Source organism: Motacilla alba, chromosome 9, assembly GCF_015832195.1.
Source record: "Motacilla alba alba isolate MOTALB_02 chromosome 9, Motacilla_alba_V1.0_pri, whole genome shotgun sequence".
In the NCBI taxonomy this organism is placed as follows: Eukaryota; Metazoa; Chordata; class Aves; order Passeriformes; family Motacillidae; genus Motacilla; species Motacilla alba.
This window is the reverse complement of record NC_052024.1, coordinates 5,726,972-5,741,168: the sequence shown is the minus strand read 5'-3', so window position 1 is coordinate 5,741,168 and position 14,197 is coordinate 5,726,972. Positions and strand designations below refer to the sequence as shown.

The following is a 14,197-nucleotide window of genomic DNA, read 5'->3' as shown; positions in this document are numbered from 1 at the left end:
GAAGTGTCCAAGGCCAGGCTGGATGGGGCTTGGAGCAACCTGGGATAGTGGAAGGGGTCCCTGCCTGTGACAGGGGTGGAAGGGAATGGGCTTTAGGATCCCTTCCAACCCAAACCATTTTATGTTGCCTGCAGGTGCTTTGTGGTACTTTTTGCCGCTCCCTCCTGCTTTGGCTGTCCTGCAGGCCCGTTCTTTGGGACATGGTGGTGGTGTTGTGGTTGCAAGTAGTAAAAGACAAATGGGTTTTATGTCCTTGAGCCCATATTGCCTGTAAAGCTTTGGCTGTGGCTTGGTGAAAGAGGGAGAAGATAAGAACAGCTTTTACATGATTCTGCATTATCTTCTTGTTGAAATTACTGCTTGAGTGTCCTTCCTGTGACACCCAGATGGTCAGCAAGAGGGGTATGCCTGTTCTTCCCTGCAGGACACAGGCTGGGCAGAGCCTTGGTCAGCTGGGAGCTGCCACAGGCTCTGTGCTGGTTGGCTGAGTGATGCCAGTCACTGCTTGGTGAGGAGTCATTCCTGTGGGGAGCGTTTGCTTTTGTATTGTTCAGTGCCAGCTGATTATCTGAGGTTTAAGTACTTGGGATTTGACCCATAAAATCCCTCCCTCCTATGTTTTTCCAGTTGTTTACCCTGATTTCTAAAGGTTGCTGGTGAGTGCTTTCAGGGACACACACTCAGTTCATTAATTTGCACCTACCAGTTATTTAATTGGGATTGTGGGGACACCAGCACTTTAAAGCAAGACTCGTTTGTGTTTCCTAGAGACTCGTTAGGCTTCTCAGCCATTTCCTTTGGATTAAGAAGCTGTCTCCAGGAGCTGCTTTCACCTTCCCTTTCACAAGTTGTGTCTTTACCATCATTGTGAGAGTTTTTGTGTCTACCTGGAGAGCAAGGTGCCTGTCAGAGGGTGCTTGTGTTGAGGGGGTCTGTGTACACCAGAGATGCTTCTTGTCACAGTGCCAGTGCTGGAGAGCAGCCAGTGCTGGGAAAAGCTTCTTCCAAATAGATTGGTTCAATGGCTCAGGCTGCTCCTGCGTTTCTTCCCCATGGGAAATAGATTCTCATCATTCTACTCAAATGGTTCTTAATCACCTCAGAAACGCAAGTTCCTGCGCAATTCCTGCTGCTATTACACTTTAATTTATTTAGGGGAAGTATCCCACTGGTGTCTTAAGGCCCAGAAGAGTCTGACTGCTGCACTGTGTGTTACCTATGGTTTGGCTCTTTGTTCTTCTTGATATTCCCCAAGGGTGGGGGATATTTCACTGTCACTACACTGAAACCTCTTTCCTGAATTGTGCCCCTGACAATCAGGATGCAGACGGGATATAGGAGAGCATCTGTGTTCTGAAATAAACACGAGATGACTTTGCAGAAGGAACCACATGAACTTTTGCTTACTTTGTTTACAGCCTCTCTCAGCCTTTGCCATTGCAGAGGGAATATTAGAGAAAGGTAATATTGCCTGGTAGGGAATATTAAGAGCCCACTAGGGTTCCAAGGTGATACAGTTATCCATTAGTGTTCACAAACTGTAAATGCCTCATGGAAATGAATGTCAGTGTTCTGTGTCCTGTACAGGAAAGACAGACTTCCCACAGGTAAGGATGGAAAGAGACTTTGGACAATGGGGAATGGCTTCCCACTGCTGGAGGGCAGGGATAGATGGGATACTTGGGAGAAATTCTTCCCTCTGAGGGTGCTGAGGCCCTGGCACAGGGTGCCCAAAGCAGCTGTGGCTGCCCCTGCATCCCTGTAAGTGTCCAAGGCCAGGTTGGACAGGGCTTGGAGCAACCTGGGATTGTGGGAAGTGTCCCTACCCATGGTGGGGGTGGGACTGGATGGGCTTTTAGATCCCTTGCCCCCCAGTCCATTCCATGATTCTGTGAAAGAAACAGCTATTTCAGTACAACAGAATAGTTTTCATATTGCCCTTATGAAAATGCTGTTCATCAACATGCACAAAAATCACCTCTATTTGCCACCTCCTTTCAGAAGTGATGCATATGTGAATTAAATAGAAATACAGATCTTCTTGATTTAATTAATTATGAATGAATGGATTTTATTAATTATCTAATTATTTTCTTTATTTAAAATCTTTTAGTGTTTAAATGTCCAAAGATTTAAATGCCACCAGTTTATATTCAGAGTTGCGAGCAGATCCACGAGTATGGAAAATAGTCTTGTGTCTGGGAAGGAACATGTGCTGGGGGTTGAACTCTGCCCTGCCAAGGGGGAGGGAATTTCTGCTGGGGATGAGCAGTGTTTTTGTTTTTAGTTCAGTGAGCAGGAGGAGTGCTGGGGTCTGGCTCTGGGGGAGAGCAGCTTTTCCATGGCCGTGCCTGGGGAGCGCTCGCTCAACAGGAGACAGCAGCCTCTGCCTGCCTGTGGCAGGAATGATCCCAGGGAAAGCTTTGATCTGAGATCAGCCCACAGACAGGTGGGATAGACAAGTTTCCCTTCAGTGATAACAGGATCTAGAATGGACACTTTGGCATAATCCCAGCTGCAGCCCTGGGAACTTCCCGAAGGCTTGGACTCTGGATGAGACAAGGACACACCTTTGTAGTCATCTGAAACAGAGATCTGTACAGGTGTGACTTCCTTTTATTTCAGAAATCAGCGGGTTACTTGTTTGGTTTGCTGATTAATAATTTATTCTCCAAATGTAGATCTTTATTGAATTACAGTAAATAAACAGTTGCCTGCCTTTTATCCTGCTGTTTGTGAGATTTAAGGTAATTTCAAGGTCACTGACAGGGAACAGAGCTTTCTGTTCTGATGGGTGCAGCTCTCTTGAAGCAGTTTATGCAGTGTCACTGGACCTCTCCAGCACTATCCCTAAAAATGTGTGGGGGTACCAAAGAGGAGGAATTGCTTAAGGTTGTTTTGCCTGTTTGACATTGATATACACGATGTTGGTGTGGGAGGGACCTATTTCTGTGCCTGCTGCTGGTGGTTGATGTGCTTTGTGTTGGCTATCTTGGTGGTTGCTGCTCTGTGTTTTACAGCCTGCCACCTCTTACTTCATTTCCTATTTTTGTTTATTTCAGGGAGTGAAAAAGACCCTCAGTATTTTTATATAACTCGTGAATGTTAAATGTTTCTTCTAATCTGTGCTTTTCAATGGAGTCATGCACTTGGTTCAGTGTTGGGGTAGAGGATCCCGTCCCAGAATTGCCAGTCCAGGGTCCCTGGTATGGTAAATTGCTGCCTGCCAAGCTGGAGTGGCTCACACGAGTGGTTAGCGGGGTGGTGAAAAAGCTGGAAGGATGGGAATGAGCAGGCTGGAGGTGGCTGAGATGGCTGACAGGGTTGTTGGGGCTGAGCACACGCGGTGTGTGCAGGAGAAGATGTCACTACTCCCTCCAGAGGAGCCCACTGTGTGGTGCTGCCCTGGCGTGCTCCGACAGTTTTCATGGTCTTGACCTTTCCCGTTATCCCGTTGTTTCCCCTGTGCCCAGACACGTGGGAGGTGCCGTTCGAGGAGATCTCGGAGCTGCAGTGGCTGGGCAGCGGGGCGCAGGGCGCTGTGTTCCTGGGCAAGTTCCGGGCAGAGGAGGTGGCCATCAAGAAAGTGAGGGATCAGAACGAGACGGACATCAAGCACCTGCGGAAGCTCAAGCATCCCAACATTATCGCCTTCAAGTAGGTTGTGACCCTTGTCAGGAGCTTTGTCCGGGCGAGAGCCGTTCGCTCGAGTTCTCTGGGAAGGTTTTTACAATCCAGGAGCTAAGCTGTATCTAGGACAAAGCGGTGGTCACCCTTCCTGTCCAGTTGTCTGTCTGCTGCTCCTCACTGTGTGTTGTCTTTGACAGGGGAGTTTGCACCCAGGCCCCGTGCTACTGCATCATCATGGAGTACTGTGCCCACGGGCAGCTCTACGAGGTCCTGCGGGCCGGCAGGAAGGTCACCCCGCGGCTGCTGGTGGACTGGTCCACGGGGATTGCCAGTGGCATGAACTACCTGCACCTCCACAAAATCATCCATCGAGACCTCAAGTCACCAAAGTGAGTCTCAGCTGCTTAAACATCCCTTAGTTTGCGTTCCTCAAGTCACCAAAGTTAAACTTCCCCCAGTTGTGGCTCTTCAGGTCATCAGAGTGAGTCTCAGATACTTATAAATCCCTCAGCTGGGACTGTTTTTTCCTTTTCTTGAGAAATAGTTTAAAGTTTGGTCAAAAGGCTCTACTATTTTTTGCCCCACGTTGACTCAAAACTAATGAGAGTGAAATTATTGCAACTTGTTGGCACTTAACGAGTGGAAATTTTACTAGTATGTTCCATGATAAATAGCAGTCAGGAAATATTTAATATCTGACGATATCTGGTCTTTTTGGAAAGTGGGATATTCTCTTGCCTCCTGCCTTTTTAGCTTTCCTTCTTATTCTCCTATTATTTCCCTGGTTTTCTGGAATGTGTCTTCCTCATTTCTCTGTTGCTTTCTGACTAAAATGTTCTGGCTCCTTTATATTCTTATTCCCTAGATGTTTATTACTTCTTTAGTCTGTGACAGTGCATTAAGATCATGCTTTTAGATGATTTGCAGCACAGTTTAAGGTACAGCTTTGCCCCTGGATCCTCAGTTACTTGTTAATTTGCAGTTTTATTGAGATTGATTTTTTACTTGTAGCATTAAGAAATGCATTTAAGGCACAAAACACAACTACCCAAAAGAGAGTGAGAGCTTTTATTGGGGAAAATACAAAATATTTTATTTTGTACTGCACTTGTGAGCAGTGTGGCCTCATCAGCGGGCTGGGTTGATTAAGAAGGGATTTACTCCTGTGGCTGTTGTGGTGCAAGAAAAATCACAAAATAGTGACAACTTCTTTTTTTTCCCTTTTTCCAGTGTTTTGGTTACACACACAGATGCAGTAAAGATTTCAGATTTTGGTACATCTAAAGAGCTCAGTGACAAAAGTACCAAAATGTCCTTTGCTGGGACAGTGGCGTGGATGGCCCCAGAGGTGATACGGAACGAGCCCGTCTCCGAGAAGGTGGACATCTGGTGAGTCGTGTTCATGGTCAAGTACCTTCACCTTCTCTTCAGTCCCTTGGTTTCCCAGCACTTCCCATGTCCTTTCCTCATCCTGTGCCTGAGCATGGTTTGCTCTGTGGTGGGCTGTTCCTTTCTCCTTCTGCCTGGTGCCCTGAGCTTTGCTGGGCTCTGATGGAAAGGGAAATGACACAGGTGTGCTGACCTGCACGTTCCAGCTAAGGCTCAGTGCAGTCTGTGTCTTGCAGGAAGCAAATGCAGAAATTCTTCCCTGTGATGTTATCCAGCCCAGAGCTTTTTCCCAGTGCTGTGTTCAGGGCCCCCTCAGCAGCCTCCACAGCCAGGGTGGTTTTTCCATCTCTTCTGGTCCTCTTCAGGGCCATGCTGGAGCTGTGGGGAGGGGGCCCTGCTCTGGTCCCCACCCCTTGTGCTTCCTGCACACCAGGCTGGTTGTTATATGGGCAGCCCCAGGATTACAGTCCAGTGAATCCAATCCCAGATCCAAGAGAGAGGAAACCAGCACAGGTTGTAAGAGTTTTGGAACCTGTTTCCATCGCTGTGGAACATGCTCTGTGTCCAAAGGAACACAAGGAACGGTTCAGTCTCTGTGCTATTAAAAATGCTTGAGAGGGCTGGGCCTTGGAGTTCCTTTGGGAAGCCTCTCCACAGGTTTCAGAGCCCTCAAGGGAACTGCATGTCTGTTTCTGCCTCATTATTTCTGCATATTAAATGTCAGCAGCCAGGACAAATGCCCTTCTTCCTGCTTTACAGCCAGGAGGGATTTTGCTTCCTGTGGCTTTTCAGCTTCAGCTGCTGTCCCTTCCCTGGCAGGGCAGGGAGCTGCTGGACAAAGCTCTGGGTGGTCCAGGGTGCAGTGGAGTCAGGAACTGCTGCTGGAGTTCTAGCTCTGGTCTGGGCTTGACCTGAAGGGCAAGATTTCCTGCAGGGCAGGTGATGTTACCTGTGGTGTGCAGCTGCTCCTGTGCCCATGGTGTCCTGTGTGTTTATTTTGGATGTCCAGGTCACAGCACAGCCAGCTCCTCTGGGAGGAGCACTTTGGTTGTTCTGGAAAGAAAATACACCCAGCATTTGTCTGCTGAACCCCTGCCTTGAATCACAGGATTGTGAGGACGAGTGGTGCTGGATTCCCACCTTCAGCTTTCTGTCCTTTAGAGTGGTTTCTGTGCAGGAATATTTCACAGAACATTCTGTCCAGTAAAACCTTTGCTCCTTCCCTCAGTGACTTGGAGATGTTGCTCTTTGGTGCCAGTTCCTCTGGAGTTCACCACAGTGGTGATTGCTCAGACTCTCCCTTGCCATCCGTTCCTCCTTCAAGATGAATAAAAATTATGTTCATGAATGGTGCCAACAAATGAGAACAGTTCCTGAGCTGCTTATATGTCTGCTCTCTCTCATCTCTAACAGCATGCAGAAAGATAAATCTATAATTTTATCAGGAGTCTTGGAAATCCTTTGTCAGTTCTTAGTCATAACAAATATGAAACCAGATGAGCTTTCCCTGGTAATTTGTCCAACCTACTGGAGCCCTGCTTTCCTGCAGCCCACAGAAAAGGATTTTGAGGCGAGAAATACTCAAATTCTGCTTGTTTGTTGCTTTTTTTTTTTTTTTTTTTTACACATGATTTGAAACCTATGGGCTTTGAAAGTGCTTTTTACAGTAACTTATTTCCTGACTGATGGTTGTTCAGACCTGGTAACTTGTCCCTTAGAAGTTCTTCTGTACTTAATCAAAGCACTGGATATTGGTACAAGCCAGAAACAGCCTTCTCACCTTTCTCCTGGCTGTAGTCTGCAGCTTGGCAGGGTTGGTGTCCCACAGAGGAATGGGACAGAGTGAGGTGACACGTCTGGCTTGGAAGTAGGGATGGTTGTGCCTCACCTGTATCACAGCCCAGTTGTTGATGTGCAGTAACAGTGGTGGTGGTTCTCCAGCAGCATTTTGTTTACCTCTGTACTGACTGCTTTGGTGTTTCTTTGGTATTTTATTGGGTGATGACTGTATACAAAACAAATGTTTGCTGTTGAAAATTAAGGTTTTGGTTCTTTCTGGTAACTTCACTAAGGAAGAGAAGCAAAATGAGTTTTCTTAACTACATCTTTCAGTTCTTGTGGGAGAGTCTTTCCTTGAGTTCTCTTAATTAATTTTTTTTTTCTTTATCCTGCCTTTCTTCAGTACAAAAGGAATATCAGATGAGACCTTGTGCTTTTGGTACTGACAGTTATGCAAGTAGCATTTGTTTCCTAATTTATGTGTTGCAGTAGTTGTACTGCTGAGTCTCAAACCTTGAAACTTTTACCTGGGCCTACAGGTAACAGCAGAGGGAGCCTTTGGTTAGGGAAAAGAAAACAAAACCAGTAAAATGAAATGTTAAAAAGCCACAAAACCTTTGTTGTTGTCTCTGTAAGACACTTGTCAGTCTGTGCAGTAGTCAATCATCTGTTCTTACCAGCAAGGTCCAGTCCAAAGTCTATCTGAGAGCAGACTTTGGAGTCTTTTCATTTAAGAGGAACAAGACTTAATCCATACAGAAAATGTGCTTTCAGGGTCTTTAAAATCTCACAAAGTAGCAGGAAAGGGTGGGTGGAAACCAGTGTGGTTTTGTGCTTTGCCCAGTGCTGGAGCAGAGGAGTTACCTGGTGTGCTAAAAACCACTGTTGCACCTACTTGCAGTTTTGGACCAGACATCCCTATTTCCCTGTTTTGGCCAACAAACTGGTTTTTTCAAGCTCCAGATGTTTCTGTTAACAGCTTCTGTGTGAACTCAATTCATCCTGGTTTATTTCTTCTTCAGGTCATTTGGGGTGGTTTTGTGGGAGCTGCTCACGGGAGAGATTCCGTACAAGGACGTGGACTCTTCAGCCATCATTTGGGGAGTGGGTAGTAACAGCCTCCACCTTCCTGTCCCTTCCACCTGCCCAGATGGCTTCAAAATCCTCATGAAGCAAACCTGGTAAGAGCCCCGAACCCCACACAGGCTGCCTCCCAGCAAAACCTGTAAAAGTCAGGGTGGGGATATGGAGCCCAGAGCAGAGGGCTCTGAGATACTCTCACACTTGTCCTGAGAGCAAGAAGTGTTAACATTCTGGATTCTGCTTCCTTGTGGCGGCAGGACATCTTCAGGAGCCTTCACAGAGGGTGTTGCTTTGCTGTAGCAAAGTAGGGGATAAAAGGTGGCTCTGTGAGAAGACAAAAGGAGCTGGAAGGAAAGCAGGGGTAAAGTTCCTTGAGGCCGCATCCAGAGTGAAGGGAACAGATTTTTTCACTCAGAAAACCCCTTGTGAGCAACTGGCTTTTGGACTAGACGGAGATAAATACGAGTTTTCTGTCTGGAATACAGATTTTCCAGCTTCAGATGTGGAAAATACTTTCAGTTTCCTCCATGTACCAGATTAGAGTTGAAATTCTTTGTCTTGGGTTTCACATTGGTGCTTTGTCTTTGTAATTACATCTTGACACAGTGTAATAGGGTCTTCCAGCATTTTCCCACTCCATGGGTTTTACCAGCCCCATGGCACAGAGGGGACAACAGGCCAGAGCATGTGTGGATCTCTCCCAGGGGCTGTTTACCCTGAGCTGCAGCAGTCGGGCTGTGGCAGCTTGTGCAGCTCGGTACAACAGAGCTCCTACAAACACTTGTGTCCCCACCTAGTGGAAGGAGGTAGTTGGTACGGGAGAGGAGGCTCCAGAAGCTGCTCTTGCCCTGTGCAAGGTGGATTCAGTCCTGAAACTCAAGTGCTGGTGCTTTTTCTCAAAAATCCAAACGTTTTTGTACTTTTCTGTGATCTTTCACTTTGTAGTCTCATTTTCTGGTCTTTAAAATTTGCACCTCTTTTGTTTCTTCAGAAGGGTTCATCACAAACCACCTCTAGCACAATTAAAGTGTATTCAGCAAAAGAGAAAACCTGGAAAGCTCCTTTGCTCTAACCTGTCAGCTGCTTGGTTCAGAGAATAGGATCTAGTGAGACCCTTTCAGAAGGGCAGGAGAGGCTGGCAGTGCCCATCCCTCACCCCAGAAGGGCAGGAGAGGCTGGCAGTGCCCATCCCTCACCCCAGAAGGGCAGGAGAGGCTGGCAGTGCCCATCCCTCACCCCAGAAGGGCAGGAGAGGCTGGCAGTGCCCATCCCTCACCTCAGCCCTGGCTGTTCCTGTTTTGTTTCAGGCAGAGCAAGCCCCGGAACCGTCCGTCCTTCCGGCAGACACTGATGCACCTGGACATCGCCTCTGCTGATGTGCTGGCTACTCCTCAGGAAACCTACTTCAAATCCCAGGTAACTGGGGAAAGGCTATAGCCTGTGAGTACTGGAATTAGCTCCAAGGATCAGATTCTGGAGGGTGCACTGAGTAGAGAAAGTCTGGATCCATGATTTCAGTTTGATTCTTGGGGAGGAGCAACCTGATGGCCGTTTGGAAATCTTTTACCCAAACTTTCCCAAGCTGAGATTTCTGCTGCAGGAACCAGGGCTTCAAGGGGCAAATAGAGTATCACTCTAGACAGGAATCATCATGGGGCTTTCAAAATTATGAACCCTTCTACTTATTTTCACTGCCAAAAGTAAAGAAAATTTCTCTTAGGACAAAAAGAACTCTAGGAATGCAAAAAAATATTTCTTAGAAAATGCAGATATGTTGTAAATTCTCTGTTTGAAGCACAAAATTGTAAATATCATTTGAAAATGCTGGCACTAAATGTGCTGCGGTGTTGTTACCCAAAATAATTCAGCTAACAAAAATAAATTCTGAACCCAAAGCTGTAATTTTCTGCAGACACAAACAACATTGCCCAGGAGTTTTTTGTGGTGCACCTACAGGTCACAATTCTTTGTAAATAGCTAAAAGTAAATTGCTTTGCTAGGCTGAATGGAGAGAAGAAGTGAAGAAACATTTTGAGAAAATTAAAAGTGAAGGAACTTGTATCCACCGGCTGGATGAAGAATTGATTCGCCGTCGGAGAGAAGAGCTGAGGTCTGTTCACAGTCTTTTGTGTGTACTGTTTGCTTTTCCCATCCAGCCTTCCCTTCCCAGCTAAATAAGCCTTCAGCTTGTCCTCACAGGGCCTCCTGCTCCAGCCCCTGAGTCTTTTTATTCTCCTCTTGTACTGAGGTTCCCAAAACAGGACCCAGTATTCCTGGTGATACAAATTTGGGCAGCCTAAATTCCTTGTGAACCTGTAAACCAAAATTCCCATGGGCATGGCCTAGGCCATGAGCACTGCTTGGCTGATGGAAGCTGGGGAGAAGCAGTGGGAGCTGTCAGTGTTCTTGGGCAGTCTCAACAGTTTGCTCCAGAGAGGGTGGCAAAGGCTTGTGTGTTTCCCAGGGAATATTTCTGCCTGAGAATTGGTGTTTGTGCTAACAGCACTGAAGCTGAGACATCCATCTCAGTGGGAAACCCATCCTGAGGTTGGCTGCGAGCTTTCTCTGCCCTGATACTTTCTTTGGGTTCGTTATTACAGAGAAGTGACTGAAATGCATTTTGATTATACCAGCTTAAAAATGAAAGCAGAGGGTTTATTTAAAGAAGGGAAATTGTATCCTGTGATACAAATTTGCAATAGACAGAGAAACATAAAACTCTTAAGAAGCAGTTCTGTGTCAAGCCTGAGGAGCCAAAGGGGCCCTTGGCCAGGGAGTTTGATGCAGTGGTTGTTCAGTGTTCCCTGTCCCCAGGGAATTTTGGGTGGCCACATCTTTCAGCTGTACTGGAGCTGTGGGGACACCCTGCTGTTAGTGAAATACAGACACATGACTTCTTTCCTGTTCCTATAGAGGCTGCTTTAGCCCCTTCTCTGTGCAAACAGGCTGATCAGGGCTGGGCCAGAGGGCTCCTGGGTGTGTGTGGGGCGTTTGCAGCTCTTCTAGGGAGAGGTGTTGCCACACTTTCAAGGCTGTTAAACACTTTCTAAACCATACCATGATTTATTGCTGTGTCAGGCTTTTAATCAGTCATCATTCACTGTTAGCTATATCTGGGATTCAATGCAGTACAGCTGGCAGTTTGACTTTTAAAAGGCCTTCTCCTAAAGCACCTGTACTTTTCCTCGTTCTCTTCTCTTGGTCCATGGAAGTCAGGCTGGAATAAAGCCTTTTGTGCCTTTCAGACATGCGTTAGATATCCGTGAGCACTACGAGAGGAAGCTGGAGCGAGCCAATAACCTGTACATGGAGCTCAGTGCTATCATGCTGCAGCTGGAGGTGCGGGAGAAGGAGCTCATCAAGTACGTGTCTGGGAATGGTGACATGCATGTGGCAGTCTGCACACAGCAGAGCACAAACAGCACTTCATTTCTGAACTGGATAGTGGCACTTGTGGGTTTAGTGTCCCCTGACTAACCACAAAGATTAGGGAATTGCTGGTGAGCAGGAAGAGGTCCCTTTGGAGTGAATTCCTGCAGACCACTGTCAGTGGTTACTGACTTGGAGAAAGGCACCTTCCCATTTGGTGCTGGCATCCTTTGGCCCATGCATGAGGGGAATGGCAGTGCTGCTCCTGGACTGTGTGCCAGGGCCTTGTGCCTGCTGCCTGATTTAGAAGGAATTTAGAAGGAGTTTAGAAGTGTCTGTGTGCTTTCTCAGCAGAGCAGTCGGGCATGCAGCATGTTCACTGCAGAGCCAGTTCCTGTCCAGTGGGAGCAGCAAGTGGAGAGAGGGATAACTGATATGTTTGTTTTTTTTTTTTTTCTTTTCCTGTGTTTCAGGAGGGAACAAGCAGTGGAAAAGAAGTACCCTGGGACTTACAAACGCCACCCAGTCAGACCAATCATCCACCCCAATACAGTGGAGAAGTTGATGAAGAGGAAAGGGGTCTCCCATAAACCAGGCAGTCAGACCAAACGGTGAGAAGTAACAACCCAGTCCTGTGCCAGAGCCAGTGGTAGATTCCCACTGGGCAGTTCCTTCCCTTTGAGCCTGATGAAATGCAGGGTGAGACAAAGGGGTTTCACACTTGAGCCTGGTCTGATTGTCAGAGCCATAATTGTTTAATAATCTTAAGGTGAAATCGATGAATCCTGCCATCCCTGCCACCTGGGCAGCTCTCTGGAGCCATGGAATCACAGGATGTGTTGGTTGAAAGAATGAATTGTTGGTCCATGTGGTTTTTGAGCAGGTGGTGATGCTTGGACAGGAGGTATCTCTTGGGTTTTCTCAAATTCCTAACTGTCCAAGATCATCCTTGACTTGGATGGGAATAAGCAGGGCAAAGGATTGTGGAAATCAGGCAGGTGTCAGAAAGGATGGATTCATTGTTGAGGAATTAATTTGGGATTTGAGATTTGGGAATTCATGCTGTCCTTTCAGTTATTTCTCTTTTCATGACTTTTAGATAGGGAGATTATTTTTTTCTAGAAGAGTTGTCTTCATCTTTACTTTTTTTGGGATTTCCAGGAGTTAGTCCTGATTACAAGTGAATAATCACTTCTGGATTAATATCCCCACATGGCTCTTAGATGAGCAGCCTGATCACCACCATTGTACGTGCACAGAGTGAGAGCCATGCTCTACCCCAAGGTCCTGAGAGCGAGCTATTTTGGGAGAGAACATCAAAATAAGAGCGGAAAAAGAGAGTGCGTGACAGCTGTTGGAAAAAACAGCAAGACAAGAGTGTAGAGCAGGATGGGCTGAATGGAGAGGATGTTGAGTGAAGAGAATCACAGGGACCATAATGCAGGAGTCAAGCAGCTGAAGGGGAGGGCAGCCTGTAGATTTTAGGAAGCAGAGTGCTTTTGGCTCCAGCTACCTCTTCATCCTGGCTCTGGGCCGGTGTCACTTCTTTGTTTGTGGCTTGACACGTAACTTCTTCTCCTTGTCTCCCAGGCCGGATCTACTGAAGTCAGAGGGCATACCCAGCACAGAAGCAGCATCCAATGGCTCCCCAGTCTCAGGAAGTCCCAAGATGTCAACCCTGAGTGGCAAAAGCCGGTACCGCAGCAAGCCCCGGCACCGCCGAGGGAACAGCAAAGGCAGCTACAATGAATTTGCAGGGATCTTGAAAAACCAGCCAGCGCAAGATGACGCCCCCCAGCCCGGCCCTCCCCACCCTCCCCACGCCCCCGCAGCGCCGCAGCAGCCCGGCCACAGCCCCCACGGGCAGCACTCGCGGCTGCACGCCCACGGGCAGGACATCGCCACCTGCGCCAACAACCTGCGGTACTTCGGCCCCGCGGCCGCGCTGCGCAGCCCCCTCAGCAACCACGCGCAGCGCCGCGTCTCCGGCTCCAGCCCCGACCTCATCTCCACCGCCATGGAGGCCGACTGCCGCCGCGGCCTGGACAGCAAGGACAGCACGGCCGAGCGCTGGGAGTGCTGCCAGGCCGATCCCTACGACCCCTGCCTGCAGTGCAGGGACGAGGACGGTGGCCAGGCGCAGATGGCATCTGTGGAACCGGGGGGGAGCCGCCCCCAGTCCCCCGCGTCCCTCTACGAGAGCGCGCAGTTCATGGAGAAGCTGGAGGAGCAGGGCCCGGCGGCGTCTGCCCTGGGCACTCCCCAGCACTTGGCTTCCTCAGGGCTGCCCTGCAAAGCAAGATCCCTCCAAAAGGTGAGGACGGAGCACTGGGGTTTGAAGTTTGGAATGACGACGTGGTTTTGGTAGGGCCTGGTCCTGTTACGTGCGGTTTCGCCAATTGGTTTGAGTTGCAACTTGTTTTGCTGAGTTTTTGATGTTGAAACAGTCTCAAAATGCTTTCAAGCCTTTCTCCAAAAGAAGGGATAAATGCATTCTTTAAATTGTTCTGTAATATCATGTGAGAGCTTCTTTGAGAATCTGTGGTGCTGCTGTGTCTCAGGGCAAAGATTCAACATTTGCTATGGTCTTGAGGACATCCCTTTTGCTGCACCTGCCGGAAATTGTCCCCCTACACTGAAAGTCATAGTTCTCCTGTATTTTGTGAAGCTTTTGCCAGAGTAAAAAGGGGGTTACAGCACAGTTACACAGAAGCAGCTCTTTGTTCCTCCTGCTGCCGTCCAGGTGGTGAGAGAAGTAAGAGCCAGTCTGAGTTCAAAGAGCAGGAAAACTGAGCCTGGCTGGAAAAGTCAAGGAAAATAGTGTGGTTTGGCTTCAGCATGATGGGACTAGGACCTTGTAAGACAAGGGGATGGGATGAGATAAAGGTTTAATCTGAATGAGGGGCTGACCAGTGAGAGGTTGGATAGGATAGAAGGAGGCTGTAAA

At 47.9% G+C, this 14,197-nt stretch overlaps 1 protein-coding gene across 8 annotated transcripts in view; it reads left to right on the top strand.

Moving 5' to 3' along the window:
- Positions 1 to 14,197, top strand: part of MAP3K13 (mitogen-activated protein kinase kinase kinase 13) — a 73,515-nt gene that overhangs the window by 51,332 nt on the left and 7,986 nt on the right. For all 8 annotated transcript variants that reach the window (XM_038145538.1, XM_038145546.1, XM_038145542.1 and 5 more), the window contains 9 exons: positions 3,474 to 3,657; positions 3,828 to 4,019; positions 4,861 to 5,019; positions 7,821 to 7,979; positions 9,189 to 9,297; positions 9,882 to 9,991; positions 11,127 to 11,243; positions 11,724 to 11,861; positions 12,841 to 13,564. In XM_038145538.1, the coding sequence (XP_038001466.1) occupies positions 3,474 to 3,657; positions 3,828 to 4,019; positions 4,861 to 5,019; positions 7,821 to 7,979; positions 9,189 to 9,297; positions 9,882 to 9,991; positions 11,127 to 11,243; positions 11,724 to 11,861; positions 12,841 to 13,564 (1,892 nt within the window). The remainder of the gene's footprint in view (positions 1 to 3,473; positions 3,658 to 3,827; positions 4,020 to 4,860; positions 5,020 to 7,820; positions 7,980 to 9,188; positions 9,298 to 9,881; positions 9,992 to 11,126; positions 11,244 to 11,723; positions 11,862 to 12,840; positions 13,565 to 14,197) is intronic.